This window comes from Tachyglossus aculeatus, chromosome 13 (assembly GCF_015852505.1).
Source record: "Tachyglossus aculeatus isolate mTacAcu1 chromosome 13, mTacAcu1.pri, whole genome shotgun sequence".
Classification (NCBI taxonomy): domain Eukaryota; kingdom Metazoa; phylum Chordata; class Mammalia; order Monotremata; family Tachyglossidae; genus Tachyglossus; species Tachyglossus aculeatus.
The window spans coordinates 15,717,842-15,733,514 of NC_052078.1; the positions used below are offsets into that span (position 1 = coordinate 15,717,842).

The 15,673-nt window shown below is 40.6% G+C and overlaps 2 protein-coding genes across 10 annotated transcripts in view; one reads left to right on the forward strand and one right to left on the reverse strand.

Moving 5' to 3' along the window:
• The window catches only part of ITGB1 (integrin subunit beta 1), a 141,345-nt gene that overhangs the window by 120,812 nt on the left and 4,860 nt on the right, over positions 1-15,673 (forward strand). For 2 of the 3 annotated variants that reach the window (XM_038755735.1, XM_038755734.1), the window contains 13 exons: positions 24-246; positions 1,296-1,466; positions 2,315-2,553; positions 3,344-3,499; positions 5,767-5,862; positions 6,177-6,266; positions 7,648-7,788; positions 8,329-8,531; positions 9,840-10,078; positions 11,450-11,672; positions 12,623-12,855; positions 14,105-14,271; positions 15,084-15,164. In XM_038755735.1, the coding sequence (XP_038611663.1) occupies positions 24-246; positions 1,296-1,466; positions 2,315-2,553; positions 3,344-3,499; positions 5,767-5,862; positions 6,177-6,266; positions 7,648-7,788; positions 8,329-8,531; positions 9,840-10,078; positions 11,450-11,672; positions 12,623-12,855; positions 14,105-14,271; positions 15,084-15,158 (2,256 nt within the window). In that variant the 3' untranslated portion in view covers positions 15,159-15,164. The remainder of the gene's footprint in view (positions 1-23; positions 247-1,295; positions 1,467-2,314; positions 2,554-3,343; positions 3,500-5,766; positions 5,863-6,176; positions 6,267-7,647; positions 7,789-8,328; positions 8,532-9,839; positions 10,079-11,449; positions 11,673-12,622; positions 12,856-14,104; positions 14,272-15,083; positions 15,165-15,673) is intronic. The other variant, XM_038755736.1, reaches the window with a different exon arrangement.
• Positions 3,336-15,673, reverse strand: part of CCDC7 (coiled-coil domain containing 7) — a 77,820-nt gene continuing 65,482 nt past the window's right edge. For 6 of the 7 annotated variants that reach the window (XR_005453672.1, XR_005453675.1, XR_005453676.1 and 3 more), the window contains one exon: positions 14,143-14,230. The gene's annotated coding sequence lies outside the window, so the exon portion shown is untranslated. Of the gene's footprint in view, positions 3,464-14,142; positions 14,231-15,673 lie in introns of those variants that run through there. The other variant, XR_005453670.1, reaches the window with a different exon arrangement.

Consider the following 15,673-nt stretch of genomic DNA (forward strand, 5'->3'; position numbering starts at 1 on the left):
GTCTATATTTTCGCATGTCTTAGACATTTTTACAAGAAGGAATGCCTACCTCTGCCCGGTGTGATGATTTGGCAGCATTGAAAAGTAAGGGCTGTCTTCCAGAGGATATAGAAAATCCCAGAGGTTCCAAAAACATACGGAAAAATAAAAATGTAACAAACCGCAGCAAAGGAACCGCAGAGAAGCTCCAACCAGAAGATATTACCCAAATCCAGCCCCAGCAGTTAGTATTAAAACTGCGATCAGGTATGGAAAAATCTAACTCCAAAAGGATCTACTTTACTGTTCCAGTTCTGCAGTGTGAGTCTTGTGCAGGCCAAATGCTGCTTCAACAGGAATACATTTTCTGAATGAAGTCTATCATTAATTACTGTGTAGTGTGCAAGGCTACTAGAGTCATTTTAGAGTAGAAGTAGTAGCAGAAGTAAAAGTTATTTATTGGGCGTCTACTGGGTGTGATGTATTAAGTGCTTAGGAAGGTATACAGAAGCAGATGTGCCATACCAACAAGGAGCGTACACTCTAATGGGGAAGCAGACATAATATTATTCACAAATATGATAATCAGAATAAATGATTTGTCTCTACGATTGATAGTATATATTTATGTAAGTGCTGTGGCAGAGTTAAAATAAATAAATACGTAAGTGGTTGAGGTGACTGATGGGTTGATGTGAAGTACTGGGAGTGAATCCAGAAGCTAATTTCATTTTCTGTCTACGTCAGTGCAGTTAGGTAGTGCAATTCCTCTTTCCTGGAATTCCCTCTCCCTTCTCATCCAAAAGACCACTGTTCTCCCCTCAAAGCCCTACTAAAGTTCCATCTCCTACAGGAGGCCTTCCCTGACTAATCTCTCATAGCCCCATCCTGTTTTCCCTCCTTCACTGTTGACACCTAGGCACTTCGGTGTCTCCTCCACTTGGTTGTGAACTCCTTAAGAGCAGGAATTGTGTCTACTTACTGTATGCCTTTTCCGTTTTTATTAGAAATTTTAGCATTTCAATCCATTAAAAGAAATGATATTTATTGAGCACCTGCCGGGTGCAGAGTTCAGTGGAAACAAAAGACACAGTCCATGCCCTCCAAAAAGCATGCAGTAGTCAGTCAGTCAGTCGTATTTATTGAGCACTTAATGTGTGTAGAGTACTGTACTAAGCACTTGTAACAGATAATGGTCCCTGCCCACATCAAGCTTATAGTAGGATGTTAGATGTGGTATTCTTATGACATTTTTCTTGTTTGTTCACTTGGATTAATTTTAAGCAAATTCATTTAATCTCCTATTTTGAATTTAGGGGAACCACAGACATTTGCATTAAAATTCAAGCGAGCTGAAGACTATCCTATTGATCTTTACTACCTTATGGACCTTTCATACTCCATGAAAGATGATTTAGAGAACGTGAAAAGCCTTGGGACAGATCTGATGTATGAAATGAAGAGAATCACTTCAGATTTCCGAATTGGTAAGAGACAGATTTATGTTTGGGGTTGGCTTGATTGATCTTACTCAGTCTTTTTTGAGTCAGACGAGGATGAATCTCATTTTTTCCAGGAATATAAAGAGACTCTCCCCGTCCCGTCCCCCAGAGAGTCTAATCACACCCGAGTGGGTGTGCATGTGGCCCTTGTGTGCCCTAGGACTACAAGCCCCTCTGTACCCCTTTAGGCACTTGGTTGTGTAGCTCTGCCTCAAAATGATACAAAATGCAACTGGAGTTTGAGGCGGGCTAGGGACAAAGGTTTATGTTTCTGTGAAGGATTATATGGAGGAAGCAAAAGTTTTAAAGTTGCCACTGATCTCTCATTAAGAAATATATCTTAAGGTAGCTATTGCCAGAGTCATGAGCATACTTCGCGGTCTTTTCCAATCTGTTTCAAAAAGCAAGTAGGGATTGGGAATGAAGATGGTGTTAGTTGGATATGTGCATAAACTGGGAGATGTAAAGAGGTTCAGAATGGGATTTCTGAGAAGCAGAAGGATGGATTTTAGATGAAGGTGTCCAGGGGACTGGAATAAGACTGCTAAGAAAAGAAAGTGTTGGGGTGAAATGGATTCTAGGTATGTTTTAGGGTCAAATGTATGTATGTGGTGTTAGATTTTTGAGCCTGTGAGAAGTGGACCATGCAATTCATATTTTGCCCAACGTGTAGTCATATAAGCCCATTCTTTGACTTTGTCTGGGAAAACAATAGGATAAAAAGGAAGATTTTCAAAGGGGCAAATAGATTGAATAGGGCAGTAAGTTAGCTGAGCATATTCTAGCTGCTAAATTTGTTTTAAACTGACAGAAAAGATAATGTTTTTCTTTAGGTTTTGGTTCCTTTGTGGAGAAAACCGTGATGCCGTATATCAGTACGACTCCAGCTAAACTCAGGAACCCTTGCACTGGTGATCAGAATTGCACTAGTCCATTCAGCTACAAAAACGTGCTCAATCTTACAGACAAGGGAGAAGTGTTTAATGAGCTTGTAGGTAAACAACATATCTCTGGAAATCTGGATTCTCCCGAAGGTGGATTTGATGCCATCATGCAGGTTGCAGTTTGCGGAGTAAGTACTCATTTGCTGTGGCTGGTTATTCTTTGTGTTTTATTTCAGACAAGAAATCTGACCCCTTTTCAGCTGAAACAAGTGAATATTCAGTTCCCATTTCTCTTTTCCAGACCATGATGTCTATAGAGTGCTTCAAGGCCCCTCACATTGAAAGTGTTTTTGTATATAATGGGCTCTCATAATGCCATCCTTTGTTCAGCCTAAAAATGTCTTATTTATTCAAGGCCTACTGGCCTGTCAACTTGGCCTGGAGTTTTGATTGGAGAAACCCAGCCAATAATCCCCTTGCTTGATTATGTTACTAGTCTTAGGGCTCTCCTTCCCAGTACTGCTCTTCCCTGATATGTGTGGAGAGATTGGAACCCTAACCCAGGAAATGTTTGTTTTTCCCAGGTTTTCACGATAGGGATCAAGTCCTATCCAAGAGAGTACGATGGTGAACTTCAAAATTCACCTACCTATTCAGATAGGAAACCTTTTTAAACTAAGTTCACTTAATTGTCAGCTGTGTGACTTTGGGCAAGTCACTTAACTTCTCTGGGCCTCAGTTCCCTCATCTGGAAAATGGGGATTAAGACTGTGAGCCCCCCGAGGGACAACCTGATCACCTTGTAACCTCCCCAGCACTTAGAACAGTGCTTTGCACATAGTAAGCGCTTAATAAATGCCACTATTATTATTATTATTATTTAGTTGCCTTTGTGTATTTTCTGAGACTGTTCAGTAAACTGCTATTATAAAAGATATCTGGTATTTTAAGATTAAAGATCACTTTTTTATTTCCAAGTCACTAATTGGCTGGAGAAATGTTACACGGCTATTGGTTTTTTCCACGGATGCTGGGTTTCACTTTGCTGGAGACGGTAAACTTGGTGGAATTGTTTTACCAAATGATGGACGGTGTCACCTGGAAAATAATGTGTACACCATGAGCCATTACTATGTAAGTAGAGATGCCAGTCCACCTCTTCTGCTGCTTTCCCTATTCACCACCTTTCATTTTTCCTTGTCTGTTACATTGTTAATTAAAACTTTTTTTTCTTATCCTTTATTTTTTGGATCGTTCTTAGCAGCATTCACCATATATCAGCTCCTCAGGCCCTGACTCTGAGTCCTTTACTCGTACCTTTCACCTATTTTCACTATCTATTCAAGTTCCTTTTTCATATTTCATGTCCTGAGATCTCAGCATATTTTTGATTCCTGTCTTTACACATCTATAAAAGGAACATGGGCTGTTGTTAATTGCCTTTTAAATTTGCAGACTAATTTCAAGAAATTCGTTGAGACAGTCCTGGTTCACCAGGCACTTGCAGTTTAAATGAGGTGGTCAGACACATAGAACAAAGAAACACAATGCAAAAATCAGTGAATGCAAGTGAAAATTCAGTAATGAAAATATCAGTAGTAAAAATTCCATTTGAACACTAGTAGGGTGGAGGAGAGAGGCAGCCTTCAAGAATCTCACTCCCCTTAGCCACCCATTCCTTGTGAAAACTTCTTCACTCAATATTCTCAGAATTCCTCACCTTCCTCACCCTCCTGCAGGGTTGGTATGTGGCTCCCGCACTGTCTGGTAGGAGGGCACACTCTACCATCACCTGTTCCGTACTGGACTTGAAAGCTAACTCCTTTGAAACGTCCGGAAAAATGTTTGTCTTCCTGTCTCGCACCCATTTTCATTTGCGGCGGAACACCCAAGGCAGGGTTTTAGTATCTTTGTTTCAGAAACCAGGAGCCTGAATCAAGAGGGTAAAGATCTGATACATATTTAGGTTACAGGTGAGACATAGAATATGATCTTCGTAGTGTTTTGGTTCCACCTCATCTTTCAGACCAATACTTTCTGTGTTTCTCCAAGACGGGTACCTACATGTCACAATAAAGTTTAGTGTTTTCTCAGTGGAACCGAAGAGCCCTGCAGTGTGGCTGTGTTCTGTTAAGTCGCCACAGCGGCTTAGAGCTCCCAGAGTACACACTTTCTACTGTTCAACACTGTACAGATCTCAGGGGCCTCCAGAAGGCTCTAAATTGGCTGTCCGGTGAACTCTGGACCAGTGAAACATCTTAGCAGCCTTAGCCAGGGGGCTGAGTAGCCCCAGCGCAATCTCTGGCAGGCGGTGGGGCTCGGCAAAGCCAGCTCAAGAGAACCAGTGTCAGCCGAAGATTTCCGAGGTGACTTAGAATTACAGCAGGTTTAAAAAAAGAAATAGAATGGTAAACTTAATATCACTAAAAGTTACCCCAGAAACTTTGCTGCAGGGGGTTAGGACCAGTCCAGTTTCATTTCAGGTTTATTTGAAATATAAGAGAAGCAGCGTGGTGCAGTGGAAAGAGCACGGGCTTTGGAGTCAGAGATCATGGGTTCAAATCCCAGCTCTGCCAATTATCAGCTGTATGACTTTGGGCAAGTCACTTCACTTCTCTGTGCCTCAGTTCCCTCATCTGTCAAATGGGGATGAAGACTGTGAGCCCCCCGAGGGACAACCTGATCACCTTGTAACCTCCCCAGCGCTTAGAACAGTGCTTTGCACATAGTAAGCGCTTAATAAATGCTATTATTATTATTGGGACGCCCTGAATTTAATAGGAATTCTTGGGAGACTCCAGGATGACCACTTGGGACTGGTGTGGCCCAGGCCTGGCCCAGGAGGCATGTAGGATGAGGGTGAGCAGCCGCTTCAGCCCAGCAGCCCAGGAGAAAAACTGCAGGGGGAAAGGGACAGAACCACTTTACTGATCTCATGGTGCTGAGTGATAATCCCACCTAGGACTCGAAAATGGGTCACTTCATAGAATGGCCTAGGTAAGTGTATCGTTCTGTTTTCCTTTTTGTAATTTTCCTGTTGTAATTCTTAGCCAAGTCTTACAAAAATTCTTAGGCCTTCCATTTGGGAATAAGATTATTTAGTCAATAATGGGTGTTGTATCTAAAATACTTTTTCAGGTTTATTTGAAACATACTTTATTGTGGTGCCAACACCTAGGTGAAGTCCTAATTCTGAAGGAAAAGAAAACCATGAATTTACCTGTTTCAGTGACAACTGATAGACCTTAATTCCTAAAGGTTTTTCAAGTTGCAAGATCATTTATCATATTTAATCAATTTCCAATATGCCCTTATGATTTTCTGCAGCTTGACTGAAAACCTTCTTTATGGCCTGTGGCATAAATCACTTATTTGCTGCTTTTCACTATTTATTTTCACAGGACTATCCCTCAATTGCTCATCTTGTGCAGAAACTCAGTGAAAATAATATTCAGACAATTTTTGCAGTTACAGAAGAGTTTCAGGCTGTTTACAAGGTAAAAATAAAGTACGCTCGCTCTGCCCCCAAACCAACCAATTTCTAAATGTTATTTAATCTTCAAAAGTGAAAAATGAAAATCATTTTAACCTCAATGTGTGAAAATTCCATCAACCATTCTGGGGGGGATTGAGGTGTTTTGAAATCACTTTTTGTAGCATCCCAGCTGTCTCTTTTAGATGGACCCCCAATTGGTTGGCCAGTTTTCATTCATTTGTTTCACATGCATTGGAATATTCATTTAAAAATGTTTAGTGTGATGTATTCTTTCAATTTTTTCTGGTTTTAATTTCCGTCCTTAAATATTTAAAGGAATTGAAAAATTTGATCCCAAAGTCAGCAGTAGGAACCCTGTCAGCAAATTCCAGCAATGTGATTCAGTTGATCATCGATGCATACAATGTAAGTACATTTTAAATGGAGTTGATTTTAACTTTGATCCCTTTAGTAATACGCTGCTTCCTGTCTTTGTCTATGTGCGCTTATCTGAATGGCTGGAGGCCATTATGGAAAAAGCTAGAGTTGGACTAGCCCTAATACTGCACTCTTACCTCCTTCCCTTCCCCACTGCACCTGTATATATGTATATATGTTTGTACATATTTGTTACTCTATTTTACTTGTACATATCTATTCTATTTATTTTATTTTGTTAGTATGTTTGGTTTTGTTCTCTGTCTCCCCCTTTTAGACTGTGAGCCCACTGTTGGGTAGGGACTGTCTCTGTATGTTGCCAACTTGTACTTCCCAAGCGCTTAGTACAGTGCTCAGCACACAGTAAGCGCTCAATAAATACGATTGATGATGATAATACTGCACAGAGCAAAAGTAAAATTGCAAGTGTTGTTCAAAAGATTGCAAAGAACTGTTTCAGATATTTTTCATTGTTCCCCTCACGACAGATCAGGTGTTGGAAATTAAAGCTTATACCCACCTCCCAGTTCTCCAATTCTCCCCCAAGATATCCTTCTCCTTGGTTAGGGCATGGGTCAATCAGTTGGCTCCGGTAAAGGAAGAAATGGGAAAGGGAGAAGCTTCTTTTATATCCTGCCAACTTAGCCCTGTTGCTGGCCTCAAGGAATAAGACACCTGCTGCATTTTACCCAAATCTACTGGGCATTTGATGGTCATATTCATTGATTCATTGTATTTATTAAGCGCTTACTGTGTGCAGAGCACTGTACTAAGCGCTTGGGAAGTACAAGTTGGCAACGTAGAGAGACGGTCCCTACCCAGCAATGGGCTCACAGTCTAGAAACCCAAAAGATTCACGATGCTTTTTGTCTACTTGAGCCTGTTGTGCCCTTGGCAGGCAGAGTGGTGGAGTGGGCAGGAGGTTGTACTATGGTAGGAGGGAGGAGTATATTCTCCTTTCTAGGACTTTGTTCCCTAGTCTAGTTCAGAAAAGTGTACTCGGCAAATATTTACTAATGGTGATGCTTGATTGTCAGAGTCACAGAACATTGCAACAAATCTTCTCTATTGCCAGTCCTTAAAGCAGATGTCATTGTTGGTCAGAGGCGGTGTTTATTTTTTTGTGTTACCTTGTGTAAAAAAATCTAATTCAGTTATATTTGCCTGTTCTGGGTATTTCCAAATATTCAATCAAACAGTGCTGTGCACATAGTTAAGTGCTCAAATTCCACTGATTGATTGATCGAGTCAGTTAATCAGTGGCTTGGAAAATCTTCCACAGAAGCCCGTTTAATTTAATAACTCGGATCCATTTCTTTCAAACTAGGATTTAATATTTTATGCAAAATTTAATTACTTTAAATTTTAGTCCCTGTCTTCAGAAGTCATTTTGGAAAACAGTAAATTGCCTGAAGGGGTAACGATAAATTACAAATCTTACTGCAAAAATGGAGTAAATGGTACAGGAGAAAATGGGAGAAAATGTTCCAACATTTCAATTGGAGATGAGGTATGTATTATTTCGTTGTAATACCTAATATATATGATATAATTCACTGCACTATGTTCAGGCTACTGCACTGAATATAAATACTATTTTTATAATTAAGAGCATTTATGCTCACAAATCTAACTGCTGAAAGACTACTTTTGGACCCATTGTTTTAGATTAAAACCATTTCAATTTCTGGTATTATAATTTGTCCTTTTAATTTGCTCTCCAGGTTCAGTTTGAAATTAGCATAACTGCTACTGTTTTTATAATTAAGAGCATTTATGCTTACAAATCTAACTTCTGAAAGACTACTTTTGGACCCATTGTTTTAGATTAAAGCCATTTCAATTTCTGGTATTATAATTTGTCCTTTTTCTTAATTTGCTCTCCAGGTTCAGTTTGAAATTAGCATAACTGCTACTGTTTTTATAATTAAGAGCATTTATGCTTACAAATCTAACTGCTGAAAGACTACTTTTGGACCCATTGTTTTAGATTAAAACCATTTCAATTTCTGGTATTATAATTTGTCCTTTTTCTTAATTTGCTCTCCAGGTTCAGTTTGAAATTAGCATAACTGCAAACAAATGTCCTAAAAAGGGGCAAAATGAAACTATCAAAATTAAGCCTCTGGGTTTCACTGAAGAAGTAGAAATAAATCTTCAGTTCATCTGTGAGTGTGAATGCCAGAGTGAGGGCATCCCTGAGAGCTCCAAGTGTCATGGTGGAAATGGGACATTCGAGTGTGGAGCTTGCAGGTAAGAGGGCGATTGAAAAACCGGCTTAGAACATGCAAGGGACTGTATTTTTGCCTTTATCCATTTTTGCATTGAAAATCTTCCAGATTCAAAATGGAACAATTCGCAAAAAGAAATGTTGGTTCTGCTGCCCATGTGCAGCAGTTAGAGGGACTGGGTGTTTTTGTTTTTAAGTTCTTTGCTGTGCCCCTCGCTGTCTTTAAAAATGTGTCACATTTTTTTAATTTGGGGAAAAAAAACAAGATGGAATGTGACTTGTAATTTTAAAATGTAATTGGCAGTTTACTCGGGCAACAACAGCATCAAGTTTGTTGTTTGGGGTTTTTTTCGTTTGTTTTTTAATTTTGTTTTCAAACAGATGCTTTTCAAGTAAGAAAAGTCAACCCAGTCTCTAGTTTAAATACACTCATGCCATTTCCTCTTTAGACACCGGTGCTAGTGTTGTAATTTTGCTATTACATACTGGCCCAAAATGAACTTGTGAAAGCACTGTTTGTTTTTTTTTCAATCATAGTATTTGCTAAGTGTTTACTTTGTTCCAGACACTGTACCAAGCACTGGGGTAGCTACAAGATGAATGGGTTGGGCACCATCCCTGTCTCACTTAGGGCTCACACAAAGTCTTAACCCACATTTAAAGGAAGAGGTAGCTGAGGCACAGAGAAGTGAAAGTGATTTGCCCGAGGTTACACAGCAGACAAGTGGCAGAGTTGGGATGAGAACCCAGGCCCATACTCTTTCCACTAAGCCGTGCCGCTCCTGTGTTGGGGAAAAAGAAAAAAAAAATAGGGCCTGTTTGCAAACCAGAGGGCATCCTATCACAGACACATTTGTAGTTTTGCATCATTCATTTTTTTTTAATTCCAGGTGAGCATCCCTCAATTTGAAGCTATTTCTTTTTGAAACTATTCATCCACAGAAAAAAAAATTTGGTCAGTTTACAAAAAGGTTCACCTTCCCCCATTTTCCAATATAAATTATAATGATGCAGCTGATGTCAGTGAACATCAGTAACTGGAAACGTATATCACGTTTCAAGGCTATATTTTTAAACTTCATTTAAATTCCTGCCTGCAGCCGGATTTCTTTCAGACCCTGGGCCAGCGTGCCATGCTAATTTGCATGGCTGCTGTATATATAGAGTGTCCTAGGTATTTGAAGAAGCTGCTTCTGACGGTGTTATTTCCTGTGCCATATTTTCCATTATCAGCAGGACTTCTGCATGACTTGTTCTTAGTAGCTAGTAGTTTTGTACTGCTCTAATTTCAAATGGCTGAATATTTTGGAATCTATTTCATCTCTTTCTAGGTGCAACGAGGGACGCGTTGGTAGACACTGTGAGTGTAGCACAGATGAAGTAAACAGCGAAGATATGGATGCTTACTGTAGGAAAGAAAATAGTTCGGAAATCTGTAGTAACAATGGAGAGTGTGTATGTGGGCAGTGTGTGTGTAGGAAGAGGGATAACACAAACGAAGTCTACTCCGGCAAATTCTGTGAATGTGACAATTTCAACTGTGATCGATCCAATGGCTTGATTTGTGGAGGTGAGGAGGGGTTTCTAATTTGATGCCTTAACTTTAGCCAGTTTGAGAGCAGGAGATGTTAAACACCTTCAATCAAGTGTCTAAGGCAACTAAAACTTGCCTTAAATATTGAATTAGGTCACTAGCTTGAGCCTTGTCTTATATTCATCAAAATTGTTGTGTTTTAGTCTTGGTTTGACAAAAGAGTGCGAAGTTAACCACCCACTGGCCCTCTTAAGGAAGTGTCTTTTTGCACTGTGGCAAGCCCTGTCCTGATAGTCAAAGGGCCAGCAGGTTGTCTAGGTGTGGGTAGAGGTAAGGCCAGTCTGGAAGAGAGAAATCTCTTCATCCCCTATGATGGCAGTGATTTAATTAGATGTAAAATAGCCTGTGGGAATTGTGCCCATGTTCCTTCCTCAGCCTTTGCTGCCTGTTCCCAGGGCTGTCTGTACTGTGGAAGCAGCATTAATCAAACATCCTCATCCCCACACTGGTCTACAGGAATCATATCAAAATCATAGGCGCAGGGTAAGGTGAAAACCAAGAGCCAGCTACATGGGGTAATTTGTGGATGTCTAGAGCAGGGAAGCTTTCAGTGTCAGCACATGGCCTTGTTTAGAGTGGCTCCCTTTATGGTGCATTAAGCCTGAGAAGCTACAGGAGGTGAGAAGTGGCTAGAGCAGAAGGTAACTTTTTCTTTCTCTCCTACTCTTCATAGGTCCTGCTCCAATTCCTCTTTCTTCTGTTCCTTCCCTTCCTCTAACCTTCTTTCTCCATTTCCCTTCCTCCTCTTTTCCTTTTTATCTCCTTTTCCTATCATTTTAGAAACCTGACCAATAGACTTAGCCACCGATTGTTGCAGAGGATTAATGAGGTCAGACCCATGATTTTAAACTTATTTTCCTGAGTGCTCAATCAAAATCTGGAGATTCTCTTAGCAAAGGAGGTATCAGAAACACTGAACCTGGATATGAGCTAAAGGCACCACCACTTTTGCTAGTGTCAGGGAAGGTAATAGCTTCAGAGGCCTAAACTGAACTTCTCCTAGTGCTCTAAAGACATTACATTTTCCTGCAAGTCGAGAAGGGCAGCCTAAGGATTCTGTTCTTGGTGTTTAGGAAAAGCAGATATCAGTGTCCAGGTGGAGAATAATCATCTCCAAATGTATTATCTGCTGGTACATGCTTGGCACTGTTGGATATCTCAAAGCTAATTGAAAAAACCGTGAACCTAAGAAAAGAAATACTGAAATATGTTCTCCTTATAAACCAGCCCCCTTTCCCACCTCCCCCACCCAACTCCTTAATTTTATCTTGGAATTTAAAAAAGAGTGATACTGTGACAGTGTGCTTGCTGCTGGTATTGTGAATTAAAATGATGTTTAACTTGTAGGAAATGGGGTCTGTAAATGTCGTGTGTGTGAGTGTAACCCCAACTTCACTGGCAGCGCATGTGATTGTTCACTGGATACCTCTTCCTGCTTGGCATCAAACGGACAGATCTGCAACGGTCGCGGGATCTGTGAGTGTGGCTCCTGCAAGTGCACGGATCCCAAATTCCAAGGGCCGACTTGTGAGATGTGCCAGACCTGCCTGGGAGTCTGCGCCGAACACAAGTAAGTGTGGGCTTCTAGGGGAAAGCAACTGCTTTGTTCTGTTGCTCTTGTGAGGGGGTTCAGTCATGTGTCTTTGGACAGACAGGTGTTGGAGGTTTAGAGGTAAAAGTACCAGTACAACATTGATCACCCAGAAGCCTTATCTTAAATAACCATCCTTTGTTCCCTAGGCAGATGACCCTCCCCAGTCTATAGCTTGCCCTGTCTTCAAGATCCCCTTGTAACCTCCCCAGCGCTTAGAACAGTTCTTTGAACATAGTAAGCGCTTAATAAATGCCATTAAAAAAAAAAAAAAAGCAAGCCCTAATCATAGCCCAGTGCCCACCCTTAGCACTTGTTCATTTTACTCATGGGCCCAGGACTTAAACATGTATAGTTCTTCGCATTCAGTCCATTTGTATTGCTGCCCCCATCGGTTTTGTGCTTCCTTCTGCTTTCACAAAATAATTTTTATCTGTCTCCCACATTAAATTATAAACAGGGCATGTGAGTCTTGCCAAGGTTGCATTATCTCAAGTGCTTAGTTCAGCACAGTAAGAGTCTTCTAGACTGTGAGCCCGCTGTTGGGTAGGGACCGTCGCTATATGTTGCCAACTTGTACTTCCCAATTGCTTAGTACTTGGGAAGCAGAGCACACAGTAAGTGCTCAATAAATATGATTGAATGAATGAATAAGGAGGTGGTTATGGATGGATATGTGTTAACTTTTTGACTCATAAGTTAAATACAAGATTTTTCTCCAGGATGATTTCCTAAGCTAACTGATCCCCCAAGTCCTGTAAAATAGAGTTGTGGCCCTCCTGCTTGGTTACCAGTAACTGAAAGGCCCTGTACTTTTCTAGCTCCCCTCCATCTCTTAACCTTATTAACCCCAATAATTGGACTTTCCTTGTCATTTACGTTGTGTTTTCTTCAATTACTTCTAATGTTATCGATTTGTGTTGCAACAGAGAATGTGTGCAGTGCCGAGCCTTCGATAAAGGAGAGAAGAAAGACACTTGTACACAAGAATGTAGTCATTTCAACATGACCCTGGTTGAAAATCGGGACAAGTTACCCCAACCTGGCCAGGTTGATCCTCTCTCTCACTGTAAAGAGAAAGACGCCGACGACTGCTGGTTCTATTTTACGTATTCTGTCAATGGAAATAACGAAGCCATTGTTCATGTGGTGGACACCCCAGGTACAAACTTCCTCCCGGCAAACATTCTCCCTCCAGCATCTATTTTATGCCTCATTCATTTCTCAGTAGAAGTGACAATCCACAATGTTTGGGGACCAAGGATTTAGAATTGGGGTAAATTGTAGATTGCAGACTTTCTTCCTATTAAGATGAGGGCTGGCCCCAGCAGGGAGAAAAGTGGGATTGTTCTGAGCAGCAAGGAAAGACAGCCGTGCTGTCCCTGGATGAGAGCACTTCTGTTTTTTTTTTTAAACACAAAAGTAGTGCTCGTCTTATTTACAGCAGTGCTGGGTTCTAACACCACATAACCTCTTCCCATTAAGCCACTAAGCAGAATTTTCCGTGCAGATAGTCTTTACGCTTACGTGTCACTGACATCTTTTCATAGTTGGATTCTACAGCAATGCCCATCAAACACTGCCTCCTGATCATCTATAAATTTGGTTATTTAAAGCTTAAAACTAGAGTAGATATTTCTTCACTTCCTCTAAAAATTAGAAAACATGTTCCTTAAAGAACGAAGGGATCACAAGTAGCTAATTTTGTGCCCCTTTCCCATGGATCTGTTCCAACAGAGACATTAGTGAAAACCGTCATTTCAGGACACCTAACTAGACAGTTAGCCTTTGATTACTGTAAGGGGTTATCTAGTGATACCCACAGCCAGGTCTCTGGATCTTGCTTATCAACTTAAATGTTAGTAGTCATATACATTTTTAAGTGAATATCCAAGTAATAATACCTCCCCACAGACTATGGATAAAAACAAAAGCTCTTACTTTGACCCTAAATGGACTGACTCAGTATTATAGTCTTTTTTGTTAACTAGCCAACATAGCTGAAGGGTAAAGTGCAAGTGAGAGGAAGCAATCCTTCCTCTACACACTGAGCAGATCCTGAATTCGATGTAGGTCACTAAACAAATCAGTGGTATTGATTGACCGTTGTACTAAGCAAACAAAAGGATTAAAGGGTAGGTATTGGGAGGAGAGTTTAAAATAATTGTTATGTCACCCGAAGAAGAGATTGGATTCAGTGCCAGAAGTGTTTTCAAGTAGTTAAAGAATGTTAGGAAGAGGATGTTAACTATTGTTCTCCATATGTTCAAAGGCTTAAATAAGGGAGATGGAATTTTACTTAAAGAAGCAGAAAAACATTTTGACCCTCTAGGTCCTCTCCTACTTTAGGATTCTGCTGTTAGGAAGTAATAATTAACACCCTTACCATGTGGAATATTTTCCTTTTCCAGAATGCCCCACTGGCCCGGACATTATTCCAATTGTAGCTGGGGTGGTTGCAGGAATTGTTCTTATTGGCCTTGCTTTACTGCTGATTTGGAAGCTGTTGATGATTATACATGACAGAAGAGAATTTGCTAAATTTGAAAAAGAGAAGATGAATGCCAAGTGGGATACGGTGAGTCACATAATAAAATTTGTTTGGAAAGTATGCTTTTATATTGCTAAGAAGCCCAAAATGCAAAGCTGCTCTGGAAATTGCACTGATCAAATCTTCAATAGAGTAATCTCATTCTCATTTTGGGGGAGTGAATAAGAGAAACAAAAGTGGTAGTATTGTGGCAGGATACTTTTGTTGCAAGAGTACCTGCAGGAAAAGCTATTTTTACATAAGAATTTTGAATATATGGCACACAGTGGTGAAAAGACAAATCATTGGGACGAGAAATTCTATTCTGGTGGCCCCTCTATGTGACAGCTGGCAGTGAGTAGAATTTACTCAAAACCGCTGTTCAGCTGCATCCTGTCCTCTTATTCCTCTGGAAATTGGCTCCAGTGTCTTCCTGAGAGGCCCAGACAAAGGAAGCCTAGGGAAGCAAATTCAGGCTTTTAAAGACTGAAAGCCTTTTAAAGGGGTAGCCTGGGGCTTAGGGTTTTGCTCTAGTGAGCTTGGATGTTCCTCTGCTGACTTATTTTACCCAGGGTTAGGCTCAATTCTGGAGCAGATTTGATCTCTCGGGATGTCTCCACTAAAGCAAATACCCTAGCTCCACTCCAGTCGGGATCTGCTGAGTAAATGGCCGCTGTGACCTAACGATGACGGTTTTAGCCCGGCTTGGTCAATTGCGTCCCTTTTCAGTACTAGAAACGCATAAAAGCTCCTTCTGAACACACGGATAGCGGATAGCACAACTTTTCCCTTTGTCAGATTTAAGAATGTCTCGTTTTCTTTTTGTTAGTCATTCGAAATGATCATTTCTTTTACTTCAGCAAGAAAATCCGATTTACAAGAGTCCTATTAATAAGTTCAAGAATCCAAACTATGGACGTAAAGCGGGTCTCTAAATCTCCGTTCGTATTTCCTTTTCAATTTCCCTTTTCGTTGCATGTCAGCTTTTAATTTTTCACCTCACTGTGTGCTCGAGTCTTGTTTGGTACTGCTGCTGCTTTTAATTTTGGCATTTTAAATGAGCAGATTTAGAGGAAAGCACAAAGGTACTACAGCAACACATTAATCATTATTGTTGGCGCTGGCTGCAAGACAGCTCTAAGCCTAGTTCTTGCTTGACGACTTCTGAGTTACTATTTATCAGCCCTTGGAGAATAGCTCTATTCAGAATGACATTTGGGTATGATAGGGCAAGAGCCCTTGTTTTAAAAGAGAGTGAGTGAGTGTGGGGTGGGGGGGTTATTAGACGTGGCAGATGCTCTTTAGATAAAGGAGTTACTACATCCCTTAATAAGAGAAGGAAGAACTAAATCACTTGATACTTTCTGCATTGTGACATATTGTGAATTCTCGACTGCCGGAACTCTCCCCATTTTTAACTGGCTTGTATACCCGTCACTACTTTGCTTCA